The sequence below is a fragment of the Tubulanus polymorphus genome, chromosome 2, assembly GCF_964204645.1.
Source record: "Tubulanus polymorphus chromosome 2, tnTubPoly1.2, whole genome shotgun sequence".
Classification (NCBI taxonomy): domain Eukaryota; kingdom Metazoa; phylum Nemertea; class Palaeonemertea; order Tubulaniformes; family Tubulanidae; genus Tubulanus; species Tubulanus polymorphus.
In genome coordinates this window covers 4904279-4931641 of record NC_134026.1, presented here as the reverse complement: position 1 = coordinate 4931641, position 27363 = coordinate 4904279, and the positions used below count along the sequence as shown (strand labels likewise).

The 27363-nt window shown below is 38.7% G+C and overlaps 1 protein-coding gene across 1 annotated transcript in view; it reads right to left on the bottom strand.

Moving 5' to 3' along the window:
• Window positions 1–27363, bottom strand: part of LOC141900523 (receptor-type tyrosine-protein phosphatase delta-like) — a 135809-nt gene that overhangs the window by 30099 nt on the left and 78347 nt on the right. The window contains exons 5-8 of the mRNA XM_074787445.1: window positions 14874–15050; window positions 12880–12990; window positions 4691–4960; window positions 2253–2537 (exon numbers count right to left, since the gene is read on the bottom strand). Coding sequence (XP_074643546.1) covers window positions 2253–2537; window positions 4691–4960; window positions 12880–12990; window positions 14874–15050 — 843 coding nt within the window. The remainder of the gene's footprint in view (window positions 1–2252; window positions 2538–4690; window positions 4961–12879; window positions 12991–14873; window positions 15051–27363) is intronic.

Genomic DNA, 27363 nt, shown 5'->3' with positions numbered 1-27363 from the left:
ATCAAGTCAAATCTATGATCGAACAAAGAAGTGAGTTAATGGGGGGAAAAAATCATAAAAAAGCGCATGCAAATTTATTTCATCTATGAAATGATGGACCTCGAAAATGCAAAGCAAAAAGTAACAAGTTTATGTAACCTACTATTTGGAAATATGTAGCCTACCCTTATTTGCTAACATTTGAAAATACTGAAATTGCATTGACGGTTTGGTCGCATCATTTCAGAGACTTCATGCAACAACTACCAACGTGCGTATGCACTGTTGAATGATAAAAACAATCAACAGCCGTTCCACTCGAGGTATGATAATGGCTTTGATTGAAAAAGTGACACAAAAATAAAAATATTTGATGTAGGCTGAGAAGCACTATTCTACGTCAGGCCTCCAAAAAAAATTACCAGGTACCACTGGCAGTAGCAGCAACGACAACAAAAAATAATAATGACTACACCAAGAAGACGATGCACTATTTATATACTACTACAAATGATCGTTCGTAAATGTATCAGCTTTTTATCTCAGGCGAGTGAAACCATGATTATCGACAAATTTATCACATATTTGTTCGGCTAAGTAAATTTTGACATTGTATCACATTATAGTTAAAAGGCAAGCTGATTGCAGCATCATATTCGACAATAGTTTTATTGCCCTGTAGCGACATAGACTTTAACCCTTTCCAGCTTGTTCGCAAAATCGTTTTGTTCGATTGTCATCAATTCTGAGCTGCTCGCTCGTCTTTTTCTCCTGTTTTTGTGTTATGGTAAAGAAATACCCGGGATGAGGATACTTTTGGAGGTTGGGCCGATACTTTCTTTCTTTTTGCCCACAACGCTGCACGACAATGACGATAGTAGTATCCACGCATTTGTTACTACAAAAGACGAACGTCGAGTGGGATTTGTGGACAAATGAAATTATCGCAATTCTACATTCGATGCTTTTCATATCGTCATACAGCCCACGAGATAATCATAGATTTAGGGGCTCTCTCTCTCGTATTCAGACATCGTTACAGCTCGGCAAACTGATTTCCCTCCTGTCTTCACGAGTAAATATCACCAACTTCGCTTTATTGTTTTATCCCGTCAGGGGGTACACACCGGTTTCGGCGAATCTTGGCGGCACGTTCGCACGCATTTCGATTGATAATTTCGTCTAATTACGACTGACAACATATTCGTGTATGCGACGAAGCCATCCATCTTGTCGTTTTGTCACACACGGGAATAAAGCGTACCAGCGACGACGACGGTCGTAGCAAAGCGAAGCAATCGAACTGACGAACAAACATGACACAACGTGCATGCATGAGCATGGAGCAACAAACGATGAAAGAAGCCTAGCGGTTCTTGTCGCCATCATGTTATAATTGGACTGGATTAAGACACATCGCCGCGCGCTCGAGTCAGCGATGAGAACGGTGGTTTGGGACGAAATGATAGGTTCAAACGATGGTGACTCACAGGAAATTGCAAACCAGGCTACAATCCCAAGAATGTCAGGTGTAATTTATGGGTAACTTAGCTAGAAGCTAGAGCAGTTTCAAGGCGAAAACGTGGTTTGTTTGATGTGATGCCGAAATATTATGATATGAAAATGCGAATATGATGCCCACAGAAACAAAATACCAGGGTATCAATTACCCACTTGTGACTTAATGCAGCAGAAGCCCTTTATTCAAACAGATTGTGATATATGTCAGTTAGAACTTGATGACATGGTTCCACTAGCCTTTATCAAATCATCGAAAAAACAAGGTGATAATCAACAGGTCTCCCAAATAGTCAGATTAGTTGATATGATGGATTTTCCTCTTTTGTCCTAACAAGTTTGTTCATTATTGTAATTGAATTGCCATAACGTTCTAGTAAGAGGAATGATTTGGATGAACACAGATTCAGAGGACCAAGAAAACCATCACGTTTACAACACCTTGTATACATACAACATATTCTATAGGTAATAATCAGCTTCAGTTCAGGAGAATAGCCGATATTTGTACATTTGAAGAGGTGCGTAGGTTTAAAAAGAAAAATCGAAGCTAATATTCAATGATTACCGCTGCAGTTCTTATAACCACAGGCTTCAAAGAATGATAGATTTTTTTGAAAACTCAGTAGTTTAAGATCTTGTATGTATACACTTATACAAATATTTGGAGAGACGTGAAGAAAAAAATCAAAAAATAAAATGATCACAAGAGTAGTAGCTAACAACATCTAGATTCCAAATGTTTAGGTACTGACGCATTTCTCCGGTTGTAACATGAAACGGATCGCTCGGCACTCCTCGGCCGACGTTATTGTTGGCCACGATTCGAAATTCGTACTCGGTGTGAGGTTCAAGGTCGCGTATGATGCATTCGGTGTCGCGTATGTTCGGTATTTCCGAATAGCGCACGTTCACGAATTTCGGTTTGTATTCGACCGTGTAAAAATCGATCGGATCCGTGTTGCCCGAACTCCAAGACAGCTTCACCTGGTTCGGCAGTACCTCGGTGAAACCTACGTTAATGGGCGGTTTTGGCATGGCTGAAGCAAAAGAGCATTATACAACGATATATGCGTTTTGTCTCGAAACGGATATACACATGAATCGACCTAAGCATCGTCATCAGAACGCGACATTCAACAAAAAAAAACTTTCCAAAATAGCTGTAATTCTCGTCATAAACAGCTTTGACGTGATCGGTGTATAGTTCTGATGACTAGGCTTTTACATGATGCCGCCGTGAAAGGTATCTAAAAGACATGCTTCCGTCCTTCATTCTAGTTCACAGCAAATATAAATATATACCACAGCAGAATAGGACGAGTCGTCACAATGATATATATCAAACTGTACGCGATATGGATGGAGAATGATGTGTGGTAATGATATGGTTAATGGTGATATGTTGGTTGTTGGTGATATTGCGGGTATGCCGGTTTTCAAATGCGCCAGCCAGCCAGCCAGTCAGTCAGCCAGCGGGAAGCCTTCACCAACCATGCATCGTAGTGCTAAATGTTTAACGTATGAAATAGAACCTGAAACCATATGACCAACCCTTAAACCCAAGTAACCGATACAATGAAGTAGAAATATCAAAATTATACCTAAATCGAGTGTAAGAAGAAGGAAGTACATCAAAAAGAGAAAAAAAATACACGAGAAATTGATCGAAAAGGATGAAATAGACGTGAAGGCATCATTTCTATCCCGAGTTAAGCAGAAAAATAAAAATACCGCAACTAAGCTGGAATTGGACCAAAAGGGCACTATACAAAAATATATCTATAAATATATATGTATACGACAGGTTGACCACCACCGAATATTTATTTCAAAGCGAAAAAAGTCTAAATTAGAACAAAATGAGAAAATCTAAATATATTCGCCTAAAGGCTCACCATATAAGGCCGTTGGTGATGGTTGCACCTTTTCTATAGCAAAAAAACTTATGTCGTTAGTTAAGTTATACACAGAATACGATGGAGAAACAGGAGGGCAACAGGAATCCCTTTGATGACTTCAGTTTGAAGTTATGTTACGAGATATTTATAGCGTTGCGTTCATCATTACAATAGTTTCTTTTCTGTCTAAAATCATACGCAGTGCGGTGGTTGGGATACTATTCTAAACTTCGCGATTTTCAAGAGAATAAAAAATCGTAAAAGGAGATAAAGAACAAGTATTCGATAGGAAAGATTATTGATAATCATGAAGGCAAACCATTAGAATATCTGCAGAAAAAATAGCAGTCAAACCGGGCACGACCTCCCCTGGTCATAACAGCATAGCTAACCCTGAATTCTCGGAATCTTGGATTCATCAAAGGGTTGGTCACATGTATACATAAACCTTGGGATAATTGGACAGGATAAGGATTAGATGAAGCATTAGGCCCGCACAGGAAGGAAGCAGCTTCAAAACTGATTGATACCTTGAAAAACTTAGTTTTTTAAGTTTGACTGGGGGAATCGGCACAGAAAGTGTGCTCGCAATGTTAAGAAGCGTATAATATTGAACGACGTATTAGGCTACTTCGTGAGTAACACGCTGTTGACAATGATGTACAAATCCATTGATGTTCAATTTATTTCTAGTTGGATTCTATTCATATGATGATATTTTTCATCAGCATATCATTACCATAGTTTATACAAAGCTTGACATTTCACTAGTGACTATTTGAAACGCATCTGATCGAAACCGAAACATGTCTTAACGATTATAATCATGAACTGTCACTGTCAGTCACGAGAAAAATAATCCCATTTTCCTCGAGGGGAAACATTCTTGTTGCGGTTGATAGATTTTGATCTTCGAGCATATAAACTGAGCCTAAAATCGATCGCGCTTAATTTGGCATTTAAAAGAAGTTTTGTCGAGAAAGTTTCTCTGATAAAGAGCTAAATTTGATTGATTAAGGGATAATCAGTTCAACGAGATTCCCACACCAGACAAATCTGTTCATTTCTTTGATTATTTCCTACAGGATATCTACGATAATTATGATAATGGCAACAGCATGATTTTGAAAGTAACCATTAATAGCCGATCTTTGAAAAAAATATGATTAGAATCACAAATGAAAATTTGACTGGATTTGTCCTTTCGAAATAGCCTTCAATACCTTAATAATATATGAACTCGGGTAAGGTTATATATACTGACATATATGGGGGCGAATTACAAAACGTACCTTTCACTCGGACTTGGGCCACGGATTCGATGTTGCCCAATGTTGACGACGCAACGCAAGTGTAATTTGTTGATTCCCGCACGTTCGTCAACATCAGCACGTTTTTACCGATGGGGATGTTGTCGTCGCTTGTCAGTTCTTCGGCACCTTTGCGCCACTTCACGTACGGCATCGGCGAGCCGACGGCGACGCACGTCAAATTCACGGCTCCTCCGGGAAGCACCTCGACGTTTTCGGGCGGTATCGAAAAGTGAGGCGGAACGCGACGTACTGTAAACATATGCAAAACATATTCAAATTAATATCAGTTCGAAACGAACGCTGAAAACAAATCGGATTGATCACGTTCGATAGTTCATCGATTTTTTTAACTATATCATTTCAAACTCTAATAACATTAAGCTTCTACTTGTTAAACAACCCGAGGCTAGTGCATTGTTCGATGTACCTCCTTGAGGGGTAAGTAAACTTCGTTCGATGACTTATTCATGGCCTTTTTATGGATAAGCCTTTGCTAAGAGCTAAGACCGCTTTCTTCACCCATGGGTAAGCCTTAATGGACACTTGATATCAAAATAGTTGCTTAGTAGTGCCGCGCAAACTGTAATAAATGCTATGTGATTAGCAACGCTCGGCCAAAGATGATGGTCAATAAGGCGGCGTAAATTTTAGCACTTTTACAAGATCGCTGTCACAGAAACATGGCCAACAATATATGTTTTGCCAAATTACTAGATTCTTATGCAGCGCATGGGCCATGTCCATTACGACCGTCTCTTGAGTGGCCAATAACTTAGGTGACCTTAATGTCAAAGTCATGTAGTGCTGTGGCACTGGTGTATGGATAGTCCTCGGTATAAGCGGCGCCTAATAAAACCACAATCGAAGCTGTATCAGGCAATGCGGTCGCCTCGCGTTGAAAATAAAAATGACGAAATCGACATTCACTTCAAGAATGTTTCGACGATTATCGTCTTAGTATGTGCCAGTTTAGTTGAGCCGGTACACGAGTTTGACTGAGAGAGTTATTGCCCGTTTCCAAGTCACACGGGTCCCCTCGAGAGTGATGGTACACTGCACATGAATAACACGAAAATCTCAACAAAAATAGGATTAGGAATTCTATCCGGATTAACTTCATAACATTTTGAATCATTACTTATTCATCATGCCAACGGATGGCATTATCCTAGCATCCTTGGCTACCTCCCCAGACTACCGGAAAAATCAGTAATGATACACAGCACACCCACACTCTATCATATAAGAAAAAACACTGGAATTAAACTGGATCTTTACAAAATAATCAGTAAACAAACAAATGTGCAGCGGTGCAAGCAAATTGTATCTGAATCCGTGGGCTCTACAGATTTCGCTTGGCACGAATCCTGCATGTAGTCCCAATACATGTGCAAAAGTGCAAAACAAATTAGTCATAAGTTATGTAACACATAAACAAGTTTGTTAATACGCATCAAGCTCATCTAACTCTACTTCTTGGCTACTTGTTTGAATTAATGAAATTAGTAGTATCTATGTCATGCGGAAATTTCGTAGGAAAAAAATCAAACCGTGTAAAAGAGACTGAAAACGAATGCGCGCATTATAAATCGAAATGACTGAAAAATGATGAAATGCTAAAAATGATAATGAAAACGCGCAAGTGAAAAAAGGAAAAATCATCAACGAAGACATGGACAAAACAGACTGGGATTAACGTAATGAATTACAACTGAAAAGGGCAAAAATCGTTCTTCGGTTTTTATGGCAATTGTGTAATTTGCGTGAGTGTGAGTCTATCGAACACAAGAATAATTTGTTGTTTATTGATTCGCAAGTTTTTCCACTCTTGTGCCGCTGCTTGTGACTTAACAGGAATGTTGTAATCTTTCCCTTTGTACGACATCGACTCGGATTAGGATTTTTCCTGATCCAGTTGATTTGCGCGTACAGCATGCATCGCTTTATAGAAATTAAACGACTTCCGAAAATCTGTTTGATAAAGTGGGAGCGAATGTGATGTTTTTTTTATTGCTGATAACCCACAGCAGTTCGTGTGCACGACTGAAATTCCCCAGGTCAATTGGGTATATTCGCTCAAGCGATGCCATCACAGCAAGCCCATGTCATGTCAAAGGTGAAGAAGATGAAATGGCGAATGACGCACACGCGAAATGCTCCTTTTTCATTCTCCGCCGCGCTCACACGCTACAAGCTAACTAATGACTGCCTTTCTCGTACTGACATGCACGACATCGCGTATGATTTTATAATTCGAATTCACTGCTGCAGAAAATGATTTCCTGACCAAAGTCTCGAAAAGCATGCGTAGCACGTGTCTGGTCTACATGGTCAAATATATACATTCTCAACTGTCACCAGTACTGGTATATCACGCACAATGCCTGCAAAAACCAGCTACGTTCGTTATATCAGGCATACTGGGATAATCAACTCACTTTCGCTTGTGTTTGTGTTTACAGTAACTGCAAAGCAAAGTAATCACGATTTGTGGATGAATCTATATCAATTTATACGACAGCATTGAGTAGAAATGTTCGGTTTGTATACATAAAAGTGAAATTCACGGGTGAATTGTTACAATGGTAATGATGATGAAGATCATGATCAGATCATGAGTTGTGAAGTGAACTCTATGATGAATGTCTAAAGCCCTGTCTACACTGCAGAACTGTCGATTTTAAACTGTTCTGAATCCATTCTGTTTTATTCTAGGTCCCAGATCCAGATTCTCCCAGTGTAGACACGGCTTATATGAATGAATTGATACAAATTTCAAACTGTAGCACTATATCTATATCAATAATACTCCCTCCCTGTAGGTGCTTCATAGCTCGGTTAGAAAACAGTCAGTGCAGAAAAACGCAAAGATATTTTTTTCTCATTTCAAGAAATAGTATTTGTGCGTATGTTTAATCAGTAGCCAAAGCTGCGATTTAATTTTGGTTACTTGGCTGTCCAGCAAACTCCCTAAAGCTCTCATGAAACATATCCAGGCTTCTGGCATATGATCGTGTAATGATGAACAATTATTTTCATCAGACTTGTCAGTCATATCAGTAGCCTTACCCTTGTTTACCGCATACATGATTTAAGAAACCAAGTCTATAAGGACCTAAACCATGATTATATTATTGAAAAACCTGTATACACTTATTCCATTTGTTAATGCAGTAACAAGGGTTTTGAGAAATGTTTTTAGAGAAGCGGAAAATTATATGAGTGAAATAGAACATAGCGCTCACTATTGTGTTGTTGACCGGGCTTGAATGAGCCTGGTTGTGTCTTAGGGAGAACGAGTGATGGATTGGACCCTAGAACAAATGAAACACAAATAATGATTGAACATGTTTTTGTTACATATACACGTTCAAGACAAATTCCAATATAAATTAATTATATTAAATAATGTTGGTAACAGCAATGTGACATATTTCAATCTTAATAACTTGTAGAAAGTTTAATGAAATATCTACATGACAGTATAAAATTGTCACAAACATATTTCAAAATGACGTTTTAAAGATTGTGTAACTCATTATCATCTACATTCTTGACGAATCAAATGCTTTTATGAGATCTACAAATACGTTTTCGAATCTAGTATCCGTTAAATCTACCATTTGACATCCGATGTACTGTTAAGATGTGCAAAGTGAAGAATGCAAATGATGAGGTAGTTATCGATATCATGATGTTTTTTGCAATGACTACTTTTAGCACTCAATATCTAAAATGCAATACGGACTTTCTTTAGTCATCCGGGGATTGCTATCAAATGTAAGTTCAAGCGTTAACACGGAAATGGTTTCTAACAGATTTTAGTACGTCGAAATGAATCTGTTAGATATTCATCACGGTTACTCAATTCGGGGGGGGCGGCAAGAGAATCAAAATCGTATTATTATTACAAAAACACACCTAATCCATCAATTTTATTATCGCATCCGATTCAAACTAGTTTACTACTGATGATACAATGTGCAGATGAGTTATACAGTGCGTGCAAGCATCGTAAATTGTTTTATTATGTACCAGAGGGTTGCCGGTTGTTGCGTGGTGTGTGTTAGTAATGACGCAGCGCATCCCTTCTTGTATCCAATGCCAAAACGTATCTACATAAAACGCTGTTCAACGTACTACGTTTTGACAATGCCGTGAGCTATTGTATTCTCGAAAATACATCATCAAAGTCTGATTTTCCCTATTCTCATATCTAAGTGAGTCGACTACAACGCCGAAACGCGATTGAAGAAGAGGGTGGATCAAAAAACGACGTCCTACGAATATTTCACTCTCGCCGTCACTGAATAGATTAATCTAAGCTGTCTTCGTAATTCCAGTGTATGACTGCAAATACGGATTCATAACGATATTTCTTTCGCCACTTTCATGATCGTAGTATAATATATGCATTATAATTCACTTATTAATGATTACGTCGAATCCCGCAGGCATTTGCAATTCTTTCGAATCATTTTCTCATTCCTGATCGTTCGTCTCCATGGAAGCTTACGCGCGCTGCGGATTAACAATATTTAATACCGGCTTATTAAAATCGCTTATATATATAAATATATATATATGCGCCGTGTTCGTATCGGCGTAATATTACACCGGTATGCGAAGTAATTCGTCTCGGTTTTTCTGTTCCGGTGGCTATTTTTCGCGGATGTTCGCGTGACAAGCGGAACGGTGGAACGGCGATACTTCTGCCGACGCTAACTATTGTTCTATCGGTATTCGTTCGCCACTGATATTCAACTACGCTCTTCAAGTGGAAGATGCGCGCAGTCAAACTATCGAAAAAATGCTCATCAATAATGCGTAAAGTATCGACATTTTTCGACGAATACAATATATTTTTTTACGTAGGACGGACAAGAGAACGCGAACACACGTACGTGTAATATCTACATACACGCTTCGTCGATCCGGGGAGGCGGCTCTCCAACCTCCCCGGCTGATCGAAGCATAATTCATTACGATTAGTTAGTAAAATCATGCCGAATAGAAGGTAGAGACATAACAAGGGTCGAGCGATTCGCAAGACATGCTTGGCTCGATACTGCTGGCCCGCAATCGAAATCTAGTTCCCGTTTTCATACGATTATGAATATGTAAAAAATGATTTAAAAAAACTATAAATCGACAGCTAAACTTCGTACGAAATTTACATATAACCCGTTTCACCAAGACTGAATTATCTTATTTCCTCAACATCGAAGACGTATCTTAAAAAGAGGAATAAGCATGGATCTCGCCATGCTTGCGATGATTTCTTTTCACATGCTGTCAGTGAGATTGATAGGTGCAACTGATATCATGCTTCGGCTATCGGTCATACACTGCGCCCTCGGTGGCCGGTGGCAGTGACGCCACCTACACAGACGGCGCTCTAGAGTTTTTACCTTGCTGATGCAGGTGCTTGTAGATAGAAATTTCACTTTCGTCTAGAAAGTAATCAACGTGTAAAAAAGAAACAACAGATAGTGAGAAATATGCGAGACATCAGACTCGGAGAAAGTGTTGCATAGTGGTTCGCATTGTAATAAGACATATATTGCAAACGGCCGAATTGAGCAGCTGAAGAAAAATCATTGTCGACATTTTATCAAAAATAAAAAGAAAGCTGAAATTACTCGTAAATGGGTTAAAGCATAGCAATAGGAAGGTCAGATAGGCAGGAAGGAAAGTATTTTGCCCTGGTATAACTAAATTGAATATATTCTATTTGGATCATTGTGTAGCAATTCATTGTGTTTATACTGAATAAAGCTCATCTAGAATTAGGCATTAGATTGTAGAAATAAAGTCGTTTTTAACTATTGAAATTGAATTCAAATGAAAAATCATAATCAAATTGTAATTTCATAATTCAACAGAAACTCTTCTAGCCTACTTTTAATTGAACTTAACAGGAGGTGAATGTTTAGGAAACAATTTAATTGAAAGTTGTTTGCGGTGATAATATCGAGTCATTTCTGTTTTAAGCGTTTTGTTTTTTAACTCGTTTAATGCCAGCTACAAAAGCTGAAGGCAAGGAATGAAAAGAAATGGTTGCCAAGCAGACAGGCAAAAGCTTATTGAATTCAATGATGATAGTTTTCACCTATCTATCCCCTTCGCCCACACACCCAGTACAAGTACAAACGTAGGTGGCTTTGTCATTATAATGTCAATGGGCAAAAGTTGAAAAACGACAAGTTATTTACATTTGACTTGAAAATGTGGGTGGTTTGAATTTTGCTGATTATTTGTATGAAATGTCAATCCATAATGCTAACATCGATTTCTCATATCAAAAACATTTTTATATCGTTCTTGAATCGGCCGTCAAATCATGTATATTCTACAAATCATGTATATTTTTCCAACCGAGAAATATTTCACACATTCATTTCAGTCATTTGATTTCACGTAAGAGGACTTCTAATGTTTACCTAGAAGATTATAATTCGTTATTAGTGAGCACACATGAAATTAAGAAATGTAAGCGTTACGCAGTGCAAAATATTTCAATTTAGATATTGTTTACTTTAGTGTAACGTCATCTTGAATTTACAAACATGTTTCAAACAAGGGTGGGGCCTGGCTTCACGTCGCCTATGTATCACGAATAATATATCGACAAGTTTTCTTTTTTACGGATGATTTTCTCCTCGATAATGCGCAGAAATTCATTATTCTGGGATGATGATGAACGTGTCTATGTCACAACGTTGGGAAAATATTAAAATTTAGCAAGAGATCTTCGTTGATATACAGTACTTTGAAAATGTTAATGCCCGTTTTAAGAACAGCCAATGACTGCAGGCTAAATTCAATAATGTTATGGCTATTACCTATAAAAAGGCTGATACTATTATGGCTCATTCTTCATTTTCTTTTAATCTTATTTACGAATACATTTTTTTAAAGAATTATTCCAAGGAAATGTATTTTTCAAGGAATATGAAGACGCAAATTAGATAATCTAAAGATTTTTTCAGATGAAGTGTTATCTTTTTATGGGGTAATGAAGGGCGTTCCGATTGGAAATGAAAATGATCGGTTTTCGAGAACGTGATTCTCGAAACTGTAATTGAAAGCCAGCTGCACGTAGGTTCAATTAACGAGGCCGTTATGTGCGGAAAAAGTCACCATAAAAGCATCTCGATCAAATTCACAAATTAAACGACGACGGCAAACTCGAGAGAATAGTAGAGAAAAGACGAACAATTCGAAATTGTTCATCAGCTCAAAAAAAGTATCGATCAATTTTGTGAATTCCATCGGGCAGATTTTTGTGCACTTAAAAGTATGTTTGTGCCAGTGCTGCTTGAAGCCATAATATCAAACAAAGTGACACATTTACCATATCATATCGTATATCATAAATAATTTCAAAAATAAAGTGCCGAGGTGCAAATTTTGTCATCTGAGTATTGTATCGATAAAAAACAACAAAAGCGAGGCCTACAGCAACATTTATACACAAACTCTTGTCTTAAAAGAAATTTGGCGGATTCAACAGTTTTACTTTACAACAATTCAAGGTACGATCGTGAATGAATGAATTTTCTTTTCAAATTCAAGAAAATGAAATTCAACGTCAATAAAGTACACGCAACGATCTCGAGAGAACGATGAAAAGACAGCACTGACACGCACACACATTTGAATACGCAAAATACGCACAGCGGCGGCAACATGTAATCTCTTTGACAATTCGTCAGCCATTAGGCATCAAGAACAGCAGCTTCTGGTTGCACACTTTACAGACATGACATGGAGACAAGTCACATATCACTGGGTCATTCTTCAGTTTGTGATACATTTGCATCATCGAGCTGATAACGCAAATTTAAATATATAAATATATACATAGCACACTGCGTCATTTAGAGCCAAATTATGACCAGTTGCAGAGGACAACTCTCTCATTCCAAGTAACTTCAGATATTAAAGCTAGTTCCTGAGCTTTGGCGGAGAAGCACTGGAACAAGCTGGAACATTAGCAGGGACATTGAAATGTGAAAATCTTCACTTTCAATGGAAATGACGAGTATGATACGTTACGCTGAAGACCCAATCTTATACTTGTCTCCACTGTATAATGGACCACCAATATTGCCGCCTTCAAACAAAATTGAAAAGTGAACAATGGGCATTACATTGTCACTTACCTCGCACATAGAGATTTGCAGCGAATGAGATTGCTGTTCCGGCACTATTTTCAGCAATACATTCGTATTTACCCTCATCCGACGCCTGACTGCGTTCTATTTGTAATGATCCTGAAATTGAACAATATTTCCAAATATATCCGCTATAATAGTCGAAAAAAGGAGAACAAGACGATATTCTGGACAGAAATGAAAAGGTATTTACATTGAATATGAAAAGCTAGCGCAATCTTTGAATGTTTTAAGGCAGTGATTTGAACGCAATAACTCTCCCCCATCCAGCATCTACGCATATTAAGTGTTACAAAAAAACCTATGCAGAAAATTGCAATGGTAGCGAAAAACAACTTTTTGAATGGCATTTGCTTCGGGGCAGAGACGAATACCAGCGGATTCATTAGCAAAATTTGCCAACTCACCGAGAAAAAACTTTTACCGCCTCCGATAGTATCATCATTATACGTTTATGCCTGCGAGTCTTGCAAATTAACAGACAGTCTCAGAGATGTTTACGTAGATCAAAGATCTTTAGATTAGTACTTGTACACCGAGCGAGCAGACAGCGATCGCAAATTGATTAAAAGCTTAAGTGTCGTGTTCATCAGTTGTTACTCACTACCCCGATTCTTCGAAGATTCTTTTATCCCCCCCCCCTAGTTTTCGATATTCTGAATGATTTCAGTTACAACGACGGCTTCAAATAACGAAGATTTCTCTGATTCGATACCGCATAACATTGAGATCACTCGAGATGGCATTGTTTTGGTTACACCCAATCTCAGTTACATTTGAAGTGTCTCACTAGCGCAACCTTATAGTCGAGCGCGATGTCACCATCAATTTTAATGCGCCAGTTGTAAGTGTATATATATATATATATATATATATATATATATATATATTTCCTACACAAGAATTCAATTTATAGATCCAGCATGAAGCGAATGCATCAGAGGATGAAATGTTATCGTCATAACCTCGAATGAGTACAACATGAAATTCTGTCTAGACATGAAATCACACATGCAAGCAGCAACTAAAAATACAATGCTACTGAGAATTCACAAAAATTCCCCCTCCTGATTTTCCCCAGATTTTTTTCTGATTCCCCAAGTTTTCCAGGTCAGTGGCTACCCTAATTTGGATTGAAGAATATCTGAAAATCAAAACATCTGAAAATTTTGATTTCATACGGTGGTTACAATCAATAGCTACATACGGTAAACATATGCAATGTCATAATATACAAATCTTGGATAAAAGAACCACAAAACATATCTATAATATTTTGAGACAAAACAGGTGAAGAAATCGATAGGAAGGTGAAATCATTACATCTACATCGGTAATTCTATACTGCATTGATATTTTCTACGAGTTCCTTCAGAAAGGAAACAATTTCTGTGATCTTCCATTTTATTTTCAGCACCACTCGATATTTTGAAACGTGGAATTTTGAACATGGCCCAATCGATGAATAATTAAGTGTCATATTCTTCTATATTCGATCGAATATTATCTCTGGTGGACATATTTGACACTCATACGATTTATCACAGAACATTGATGATGCTTTAAATAAATACAGTTACCCGACATGTTACATTCAACTTGGAATGTTTTGCGCGATGTAACTGCCCTTCTGTACATTGCTATTTTGAAAATTTAAAAAAATCTGAGCGATCAGGGCTGCCAACCAGCGAAAAATACACTTTTTCCCAACATATTGAATTTTTTCAGTGAAATTTCCTTGAAATATGAAAGAAAATTCTCAATTAATGAGTAATCAACAGTATGACCCTCAGTAACATCTTTCACATTTCTGAATGCATTCAAAAATCAAATCAGTACTTCTCGTTATAAAAGAGTAACAAATTTCTACTTTCTAACCTCACAATCTTTGCTTTTACCCTTTGAATAACTGGATTTCACTTAATACAGTCTTTGATCATCGGTTAGTTGGTGGGAGTTCCTTTTTTCATCAACATACGTACCTGAGTTGAGCAGAGTTAGACGCGGATCAGTCATGTCAACGGGTATGTAGTCTCTCAACCAGATAATCTGCGGATCAGGATTTCCATCCGCTTCGCATATCATCACGGTGTTTCGGTCTTTTTCGACCGCTTTCAAAGTCGGATTTTCAGTGATCTTCGGATATCCATTCGGCAAAGCTAAAAATACATGATAAGAATGAATGAAAAGATTTTACATTCATTTTCACGAGAGACAACATCTAGATCATAGAATGGTGGTTACTTTAACATCTCAGACCAGTATCAATGAACACATGAAATAGTCGCCATATTCGAAGACATTTTCAAAGGCGATAAGAAAATATGGATTGCCAGATGGCATTAAGACAGTATTTAACAACAATCGAAGTCTGTAATGGAATATCTCATAGAATAAGTCGATATCAACGTAGACGCGCGTTGCGTCATTTTTTCCATTCGATGAATCTTCATTAGTCATCAGGTGATAGAAGACTGGGGGAAAAACGAACAGAAAACAACATTTATCTCAGAAAAACAAAGCTTCGCGCATAGAAACGCTTTTGTCCCCCCCACGGATAAACCGATCAAGTCATTAGATGATGAATGACAGATCAGCGGAGACTATTTTTATTGCCGATCGACGTAAACTCCTGCATTGACTATGCCAACAATTAATGGCCGGATTTTCCTGTTCATTAATAACCGTTAGTGATCCATGGCTGATGAGTTGTCGGTAAGGCTTTCATATAGCTGCATCTATACTAACATTTTTGCCGAATTTACGCTAGAAAATGATAACTCATACAATGCAGGAATATACCTGAATATATTGCTATGGATTAGAGGCATATAGACATCAAAGTGTCTTCACCTGTGAGGAGGATGTAGAGAAAGCTTATTTTGATGAATTCAGATATAGAGAAAGCTTATTTTGATTAATTCAGATATTTGATTTATTTCATTAATTCAATACCTGATCTACGTTAACGAGCAATTTGTTTGAATGAGCAATTTTTGTATTCCCTTGAAGTTTCGCTGAGGTTGCACTGATGATTAGTTTAACCTTGAGCAACGAAGCGCGTACGGCAGACGAGGCGGATTTTATGACGCTGCGTTGGCTTCATGTCAGGGTAAATACAACTATGATGATAACCTCCCTGACAATGATAATAATGATGATTTTAATGTTAGCAACTAATCATACTGATGTTGACATAATAATAGTGGTGTTCAAACAGTCACTACTCAACCATAAATCCATGTCAACACCGTTTCACACATATGATCAATTGCAAATCATCAGCGCATGGTACCAGGGTACAGAGATTCAATATTGAACATCGATGACGCTCCAGGAAAACTGAGATTTTGAGGTTACACCTAAACGATCCATTGGATGAATCACTTATTTCTATGTGTAGTAACAACCACTTCTAAGCAGTTTCATTGAGCGCTAAAAAATATTCACATTCAAGGTTTGTATATCTGACCTGTTCTACACCGAGCCACATTCCTAATCCTATTTTTGCTGTTGGGTTTATACATTTGGCTACATGATGTACAAGGTTAGTGCCAGTACTAACAAGGTTGGGACCTGGTGCAACCAATGGATAACAATGGACATAAGGTAGCAAAATATTGATATTTATGCCGTGTTCTCTAGTGATAGACGAAAACGACGAATAATAGCTGAAGATTTTTGAATGAATTTCCACGCAAACATGATACAGCTCGTTTCACTATTCCACTCTTTCCAAGATTCATAGAGGAGCCGCGTAACGAGACAGATAAAACTTTATAGGTTAACTTGTTTATTCAAAGTACGAGCTTTCGCTACTGATGTATCATAGCATCATCAGGTGAATGAGTACAGTCATTAGTAGCGAAAGCTCGTACTTCAAATAAACAAGTTAACCTATAAAGTACTATCCATCTCATTTTCCCTGGGCTAGCTTCTTCTTCGACACGATTTATCCCAGCATCAACGTGTTGAAGAAATAAATTTTTCATAAACGAAATTCTTGATGAAAAGTCAATGCTTGAATGCCAATCACTGCGAAAGAAATCGTCCCGTATCTGTTACAGTACGTTCATATTTTATTCATCACTAATATGTGAAATCGATCTTCTTAAAGCCAAGCCTTTTATCAGGGTGAATCGAGTACAGGTCATCAATAACCACTCCTCCTTTCATGTCTGACGCAACTACCACATATACAGTAGTATGTATATACTGTGAAAAAAAAACATGACAATCATTGACACATCAAAAAATGGAAGAAATGAAAAATCGTGATTGCTTGAAGGACTTTGCTGAGGGGTCAGTACTAGGGTTGAGACACCAGATAAGGATTTTCGAAGCCCAGAACCCGTCCTTAACCCAATACATTTGTAAGCTAAGAAACACAAGAGGTTTAATCTAAAAGACAATGTTGTTGACATAGAGTAATTTGGAAGTTGCTAAAAATGGCATCGACATTCTAGTACTCGATCTGCCGTTAAAGGCATAAGAAGCAGCTGGCTCTGACTTCAGCGTTAATTAAAATTTGACAGCCTTACACTGATGAGAATTGATTTTTTCCACGCGAAAACGAACTGCTAAAAATTAATTAAGCAATAATAGAATTTTTACGGGTAGAACGTTCCCGGGAGTTTTTCCCCAGCCAACGAATCCTTCCCCCCCCAAAAAAAAATGAACTCAATATTAGAGCTTTGATTATCTGATAAGCATCGATTCCTGATAATTCTAGCGTAAAAAAGAATATATATATATATATATAATTCATTCGATACACTTGCGCGAGGCTATGCTGAAGTATTTCGTAATGTCACTCGGGTTTAGTATTCATGGCTGGTCAAAGTGAACAAGCCGTGTACATCTGTAAAATTCTCACTGCGCTAATAAATGAACACAACCGCGCCGAAAACGAACTCCGCGAAAAAGAAATACGATTCGCACAATCACGAAATTATTCCGCCGACGTATACAGAGCCGGTACCCGTAAACTAAGATTTCATCAAACACGTTAAAGCGACAACTCGGGGGAATCGGGCGAAGATTTCGGGGAGCCAGACGTTCGTCGCGTTGCGCACGCGCACTGAATTCAAATCGAGGAAATATTCCGCAACAGAGATATGAAGGATATGGCTACGACGTCATTGTTGCCAGGAGACCTCGTATAGACAATTTACATACTTTCCATGTATTTTGCTTCGTACAATTGCGCGCCATATTTGACATCACTTTTGTGTTTCTAAACAAAGGGACGCTACAAATCTATGCCAATCATCAGTTGTGCCCATTTGGTGGATATAAGATATCATGGCGAAATCCGCCTGCGAAAATTACTTTTCGAAAGAAGATAGTTCTTTCATCGGAAATGCCAAACTTTAAGCGCTTGACATTTCGCAACAATATAATCTGAACTGAAACATATATTTCGACTTCGAGGTAAAAATCTAATCAGCTTCCTCCGGAGTTTTCAGAGTAGTATGAAACGTTTCGGCTTCGAATAACTGTATCTCACAGGGAAAACTGAAGTATCTTCCCGAGTTTTCTGATGAAAGTAACACGACCTGCTACATGTAATCACCAGTCATGTCTATCAAGTCACTGACAAACCTAATATATTCATTGATAAAAATGCATATGTATATAAGTTTCTATTGACGCGTACCGGATTTTGTGACAGTGATTTTGCATCCGCGGTCAACATGTCTGGCCCCTAGTGAAGGCTGAACGTCACTGATAAGACTGCTAATCAGAAAACAGGTGACGACTATCGTTATACATGGGTGAGCAGCTGAAAGGAACGTGGCCTTAGATCGCCAGCAATGATGACGACGACGACAACAACAACGGCTACTTTTCGTGAAAAATAATTTGTGGTTCGCAGCTTATACGGTTGAAGTCGAAGAATCGCTTTCTCAGTCGTGTAAGCTCCGAGCAAAGAAAATTAATCACAAAACAACATCAGATTTGGTTAACCATGATCCGCTACAGGATAACATAGCCTCAGAACATACCAGCGGATTGGTTACTCTTTCTGTTCTATATCGCTTCTTTCCCCGGTTCAAAAAGAATTTCTGACAGGACAATCAACTTACAAGAGCAAAAGAAGTTCAACAGCAATGCTAACATTTGTCATTCGTGTCTTTTTTCTGGAAAATGTAGTCTTCAACCGTCTAACTAGCCAACCTTGCAATAAGCGAGGTCCGTCCAGGGAGCTAACAGACTTTTCCTATCAAGAATCACATGTCGTGGATAGAGCAGCAAAATTGATGAGCTCCTGTTCCACTTAAGCGCATAGGTGAACAGTCCGCACTGAATACTAAGTCAGTTAGCATAAAGATCTTAGATCTTATGGGATGCTACTTCGATGTATATCGCTAATGTGAGGACATTTTGCATCCTTGGCCTACTTCTTCCTTAGAAGAGTAAATGTGAAGGAGCCTATTGATTCATTAGAAACTTCATCATAAATGGGCCCAAGATAATGGAGATAACAGTAAACCAGTTGACAAACTGTTCATCAATCCACTGCGTTGATTAGAATAAGGCTCCGTTGAGACAACTAAAATGAACTCCCAACGTTTTTTGCTTTTCAATTCCATCCAGAGGAAGTAGCGACTGCAAAGAATATCAATTGGAGACAGATGAATATGAAATATAAATAAAAAAGGATGTATCAATTACTAGCTGTGACAGAACTGGCGAGCCTGTGTATCGCATTGCAGTAAGATGACCGTGCGTTCCGTAGATGTTTTATTCATGATCACATTTGTATAACATGAAACAATTGCCATATTGGGCCGTATATTACCGTTAGAAATAAGGCCCCGTATCTGCCGCCATTTGGATAGGCAATGATAGAATTCTCGAAATCAGTCCTGTCCTGCTCAGATGAATTACGAGCATCTCGTCGAGAGAGTTTAGTTATTGTGATAATAAGGTCGAGGCAGTACATTCTCAGCAATCTTATCCATTCAATTAGCATATGCCACTTGTTTCTGGCGATCTAAGAAACAGTGGAAAATTTCGTTTTCAAAGACCTGGAGACAGAATGTCGTTAATGAAAGAGGAAATGCATAAGATGGCTAATTTGAATTTCTCCAGCCACACAGCGCAATAGCCACCAGGCGTTACTTTGTTCATCAGAAAGTAAGGAAACCACATTTGTAATTCAATCCGAATTCAGAGACTACCAGCCTAAGCCGATTGAAAGGGTTTTCAGAGTTTTGTATCGGAGTCGTAGCTTTGGTACTGAAATTAAATTTCACTTTGAAATGGAGATAAATTGCCTTAGCATCAGGTGGTTATCGTGTATGATAATGTTCCACGTCGACCATCTAATCGGGATCAATTTGCCCTGTCGCCGCCAATGATAACGTGCTTCATCATCAGTCAATTTAACCAACGAAAAAACATCGACTAAGATCCCTATCCGCACTTCCATGTTTTCATAACGTCCAATGTAACTATAATCAAAATAGCCGGCTTAGAATCGTTTTCAGAGAAGCTTTAGAAATGTACAAACCGATTCCACAGTTAAGGATTTGAATTGAATTTTCGAAATATAATTGAGTCAGACCTAGTCCATAACTGTGGACCCTATAACTGATGATTTCATAGTTCTGGATATACAGCAAATCTGGCGACGCTACAGACCAATTTGTATGGGTAGCTCTTGAAGACCTCAAAGCTCACTGCAATGTCTATAAAGCATAATGGAACAAGAGTCTAAAACCGCGATCACACGACTGGGCCAAATTGGCTCTCTAATTAGAGAGTGACCTATGCCAACATTTGGCTCAGGCTTATTACTCCGATGTTTTGGTAGGGCCAAAGAGGCACGAGCCCATTTGGCACCTGTGTGAACAGTTGTTCCGGCCAAAAATTCTCAAATGATCAAATATGATAGCAGCTTTAGTCACAAACATTCTGAATGCAGAGGAAAAATAGTTGTGAACCCGCTATGGAATCCATCATAATTGGCTTGCAGTTTATATCGGAGAAACTCTTCTGAGAGGTGATAGAAAAATTGAATGGGTTAAAGTACATATGGTTCGTAATAAGGCGAGCGCGTACCGTGGGTCTAATTCTTTAGCACCGTTTCAACAGTTGATGGCAGTCATTTTCGAGTTTAATAGCCTCATTCATTAGGAACACGTGGTAACTATTGATTCCCGACGGAAACTGCGACATGTCTTCAGGTTTTCTCATGAGCACTCGAGGGGAATCATGCAACACCGATATTTATGCATAATTCCGACGCAACACGATTGAAAAGACGATATACACGCGCGCGAGCGAGCGCGATGCCGAACTGACATCGGCTCTTTCGCCGCCACCGAGGGTTCCGACTTTCGCTCAACGGTTATCTTAATTCATGTAAATTAATGCCGCGAGGTGAAGATTGCTTGATGAATTAGGCACCGACGACGACGACGTCGAACGAGAGCATGTTTTCAAATCGATCGATGAATATTACACACTGACAAAGCAGCAACGTTTTTGATGCAAAATGTTCCGAACTGAATTAATGCAGTCATACAGAGAAACCCGCTAAATTGGGATCAGTTTTATCCAGATTTTGATCCTTAGGAGGTGTTATTTTGTATGTGTGTATAATAATATGATGTTGGGTCTGGATTTCTTAAAATTGAGATAAATTTTGTCGGTCCAAAATTGAATCTAGCAGATTCTGCTGTACTACTAAATCTATTAGGATTCTACTAAAAACGCATATACTGTGGATTCCTTTATTAAGTTATTTTTGACATATCATTTTAAGACTGAAGAACTAGGCAGAGCCACCAGAAATATTTCTAATAATTCTATGATAAAACCTTCTAAGTAAATTTACAATTATGGGGTTGCGTATCTTATTACTTCGTCACGGATATATTGATAAGTGATACAATAGACCCGAGTTATTCAATATTCATCTTCCCTACATGTAGTAGATATCAACTACGGAACCATTGCAGTAAATAATAGACAGTCTTCGTCCAAACGAATAGATCTTTTTTTTTCAAAGATAGGAGAATGTTGAAGTATTAGACGAAGAGCTGGCTGTTTATATGTATATGTATATATATGTACAGTGCAGATCGAGCCGGATTGAACCGCGCGGTTCTCATGAACAATACCATTCCATCACTCAATTACGGTGTGTCCGCGCTAATACGATTTCGTCGTCTCGCTTACGTCGTCGACAACGGTCCATTATTTTTTCATCGCGACGCCGAGAAACGAACGCGGTCTTAATTCGTCGGATCCGCGCCCGAACCACGTACGTATATAATGAACGCTCGGAATTATATCATATCTGATGAACGCCGATCGAATCAGTAATCCCGGCAAAGCCGCAGCGCCATTAGGTCAGATTACAGCACAATTTTGCAGTTTCCGGTCACCATGAAAACGAATCAACAGTCTGGATATAACATTAGTATTTAAGAGGCTTTTAGCAATTTTTTTATGCCATAAAATATGGTTGGATTTATAGGCAATGCTCGGTTCATTTAGTTATCGTGTGGTTTAAGTCATAGATTTTTAGCTGGTCCCACCAAAATTTTTGGTCAAAGATTCTTCTCTGGCACCAAGTCACAGTATAAGGGAATTGCAGCCCAGATGAAAAAGATTGGCTAAGAGAACTAGTGGAAGAATTCTTGGAAATATTCTAATCAACTAGTCTTATTACATATTAACACACATAGCTGAACTATCGAGAGAGTGGCTGAAATAATACATACTCGATGGAAATATTAATATTTCAATTTCATTCCGGTCAGATAGGGCAAATCATTCTGGTCCGCGCTCGTCAGAGTGAAATACGAGACGATAACTCTAACAAAGAGAGTAATGAGGTAAACAATACATAATCTATGTGTGATTAATGTCCAAATGGTGATTGCAAAGCCACACCAAAGTCAACAGAAGGTAACTACCAACAACATTGATTCAGTAATGGCAATGCTGGGGTCAGATCCTTTCATTAACAGAGGAATTGCCCGAGACTGAAATCTAAAAACCTCAGCCTTTTTGCCATGTATAAGTTGATTTTTTACCACCTCAAGCCTCAGAACTTTTCGACTTTTCATTCGCGACAAGATTATGATTCGTAAAAAAAAAAACTCTTCGTGAATGGGCTTACGTGCTACTAGTCGTACAACTTTTTGTAATTATCAGCCTCCGAGCGACCATGTCCAAGTGTGTAAGCTAGTACAGGCTGAGTAAACAGAATCGTATGGTAACTGCAGGGAGCAACTCACAGAAGTCTATTCCAGCCCTGTATTATCTAATTGGATTGCAAAAAATTGGCCAGCGAAAATCAGTAGACGCCGAAATAGCCACAGGGAATGAATAGTGATCCAATAATCATTCACATGATTTCCGACAAATCACGCAAATGCAAATACAGACAGACAGACATGGGTGAAGAGAAGAGTTGAAACAGCTGAACTTGTATCCACCTTATACTGGACTCAGAAATAACCACTGCATATCAGATTTATCAGTATTAATTCATATTCATGGATGAAGTGTTTTGCGTTTATAACAAAAAGAAAAAGAAAATTAACTTCAATGTTCGTGTATTGACTGGCAACCAGTCTAACCAGACTAGCCCCCATATTGACGACGTGGCAGGACCACTGAAAATTCATTATTGAAAAGACATGAAAATTTATCAAATAGAAAGGGTCACGAAACTTATCTAACTACAAAATGAATGCCAAAATTCAAAGTTGTAATCGTTATTTTGGAATGTAATTATTGACGTAGTGCACATCGACTCACCCCTAAGATAACGGATAACATCATCATTACTATAAAAGTGTTTACGTCATCAAAAATTGGCCGCGATCACACTTGCATTTTTGGCCCGGGCCAAATTTGGCCCAGCCAAAACCGTCGGACCAGGCCCGAGCCTAATTTTAGCATTGGACAATTGATTGCGTTTGAATTGCAACTGGCACCGGATCCACTTCGCTTTGTTTGAGCATTGTTGAGTATCGAGTGAATGGTTTGCGTATGAACGCCCTTTCTAATTAGGCACGGGCCAAATTGGTGCCATTGGTGCTGATTGGTGCCATTTTGGCCCGGGCCAAATCGTCTTCGTGTGATTGTGGCTATAGTTGGCCATATTTGGCACCCTTAGATATTCTAAAACAAGAGTCCACGAGAGTGAAATGGACGCCATGAACCGGTCGTCTCTTCACTAGTCGGACGGTTTTCATTTCTCGTCGGTCGGCAGGATTTATTCAACCGAACATCGATTCCGTATGGAACCCATCGAGATGGAACCCTCGTTGTCACTGTCGAAAGTACGGTTATTGCTTATCTGATCTACCTGCGTGACTCGAATGCCGAATGAGCGTTACACGGGGCTGCTCACACCGACGCAGCGACAGCAGATAGAACGACAGATTTGCGCGCTATCATCGACAGAGAAAACATAGAACATCATTCATTTGACAGCGTTGGGATTTGAAATTGCGAAGAAAAGGAAAAACATTATTTGCATTATGCGAGGCTCATCAGTCACTCGCGTACATCCATGTACACCAGCGACGACGACGATGAGAATAACATCTTACTTTAGTTTTTCTTGCCAACTAGAAGAATATGAAGGGGACGATGACTGCGCCCAGCGAACATTCAGTATCTTTGCCAGCCACTTTAGCCACTCATAGCCTGATCTGTGTCAATTTGGACCGGGTCAAATCATCTCTGCGCGATCGCGACTATCGCCATCAGTCTTAAGACTGAATTGTACGCATCCGTATTATAACTGAAGTTTTCGGTCTTGTCGGTGAAAGTTGCGGGATGACGAACATTAAAGGTTAAATCAATCTTGATTCTAGTTGTTACAAGATCTCGTAATATATATGACAAAAACCGTTTGCGATCTACCAGACTGCTAGAATAATGCACTTTTCGAGTTTAGCTTTATGACCATGTCTTTTTACCTCCGGTGACTAATAGCTACGTACGTATCATCTCCATGTTTGAAAGCGGACGAACGAAAGACGGGCATCAATATATAATACCCTTTCTGCAGTCGAAGATCATTCCCAAATGGAAAAACATTAGCGTGCGCACCTACTTAGCCAAGTCGACCGTAAGAATCTCCGAGACGGATAATGGACGATATAGTATATCACTGCGAAATACCTTCTGAAAATCTGATCAAGTCAGGACACTTATATAATTCATGGATGTACAAAAGCTTATCAATAACACGTTTAATGCGATAAGACTAGACGATATTGACTACAGACCGGTCTCGTCTTACAACACAATGCTATTATTGATGATTTCGCGTCGGATCTGCCAGAAAAAATCAAACGTTTACCATCAGAAAAGGCTAAACATTTCGGACACACAAAAACATGTTTCTATGCGCTACACCGCTCGATGAAGAAAACTAAGATGGTGAAGCACAACTAACGACTTTACGTAATATCCACATTCAAAAAGCGCATACATCGGGACCTCGTTTAACACGATTTATCAATTACAAACTTAGAATTTCATCGCATAATACACTATTTTTCAAATTCCATAATGGGCACAATGAACTTTCGGTTATAAACGAACATATTTTCAGGTCCTTTAAAGTTTCATTTCAGTAGCAACGTAAAACTCCGGAGGGTATCTCATTATTGTTGCCAAAATATGCACGTGATGATCTGATAAACCATGTTTGAATTTAAATAAAGACATAAATAGTAGGAAAATCATTTCGATAAAACTGTATTTAAAATGCCACTGGCATATACAGCAAATCCACACGCTATTTGATCAGATAACTTACTGCTAAAAATCTAAAATATTCCAGAACAAGTTCAGTTTTCAAAGTGAATTAATTTCATTACAGCATCGGCAGTGAAATGAACTAAAGCTCAATGAAACCTTTTCGAACTTGTTTTTCACAATTTATCATTTCAACATCAACAAGTGTTTTCGATGAGATAATTTTTCTAGCTCGGGGGTTAATCTCTATGTGAACGGAAAAAAGTCACTTGTTAAACGCTCGTTGGTGAGATTCGCATCAGACGGCAAATTCAACGTCGCAATCTAAAGTTTACGGCAGGAAGTGGGAGTTTATTCTCAGACATCATTTCCAGGGGAATTGTGAATCAATTGCTGCCGGTTTTAACCCGAGGAACAGCGTTTAGGGAATACTTGAGGGCGAAATCGTTGAAAAAAATTTCATTCAATCATTCGATTGGAATATTACGGAGATGAGCCATCAACACAAGGTAGCATGGCTGCAATTGGTTCGTCAGGTAATCATGTAATTCATAGCCCGGGTAACATACAAACAATTAACAATCCCGCACTGGTTATTCAATGCTTGACAAGCATTTCCGGAAGACTGCTCATCTTTTGAATAATCGCGATATTTTCTTTCGCTAGGCAGAAATCTGTTAGAAATATCAAGTGACGAAATAGATAATAACCGAGGACTTAGCCATATCTGGTCATAATATCTGGTAAAATTTTCTTCTGTAGCTTTTAGTTGATGCCAATGACTATTCCTGGTATTGGGCTAACAGATGATAACATGTTCATTCTTAATAGGCAAGGTCATTTTGTAAAGTGCAATAAAATTTTGAACCAGTTCATTTCTATTACTACCGGGTCTGTTATTGTTAGCTCGATCATGATTCAAAGTAAAGTAATGTACAGGATAAAGGCGGCCGGCCAGGTAAACTTCTAAGCACAGCAAAAATGAGAAACGAGATATCAATTTTTTCAGCCTCATATTCATTTTTGGCGGTTATGTTGTCCTCGGTATTAAGTTACGGAACAAGTGGCCGCTTTCGGGAAAAATCATATACAACACTTGTGTTTCGCGTGCTAGACGGGTAAATCAGACGATGCACCAGCGGGAGGACGACAACGCACGAGCCGGGAGGACGAAGCCGCTGAAAATTCTCATATTTTCCGACTAAAAATACGACTGAGAAACGAAACCCCTGCAGCTACGCAATATCAGAAAATTGTGGCGCATTCATAGGTAATCAACGACACTTCATTTGGCAATCATAACACCGCACGCCCCGTCGAATTGTCGATGGCGCTACCACGCAAAAACCTCGCGTGTCCGAATTCATTAACTCACTGGTATTATTTTGTAATGCACAATAAACAGTCGATGAAATGGTCGAGGCAATACTTCATCAAATTGGATACTGATCCGATGATAAGGGCCAACGCATCATTTTGGGGCCAAGTGCAGCTTTAGTAGGAATCGCGGTGGCCACTTTCCGCCCATTTAGAAATCCCCTGGGACCGGTTTTATAGACCGGTATTACCTTTATCCCTGGGGCTAATTCAATTGAAAATGAATTGAGTTAACCCCAGGGTTAAAGGTAACACTTGTCTATAAAACCGGCCCCTGAGTTTTCCCTGATTACACAAATTTCCCTAAGTGAATCAGAGGTGAATCTCTAAGTTTAAAATGCTAGGATTCCC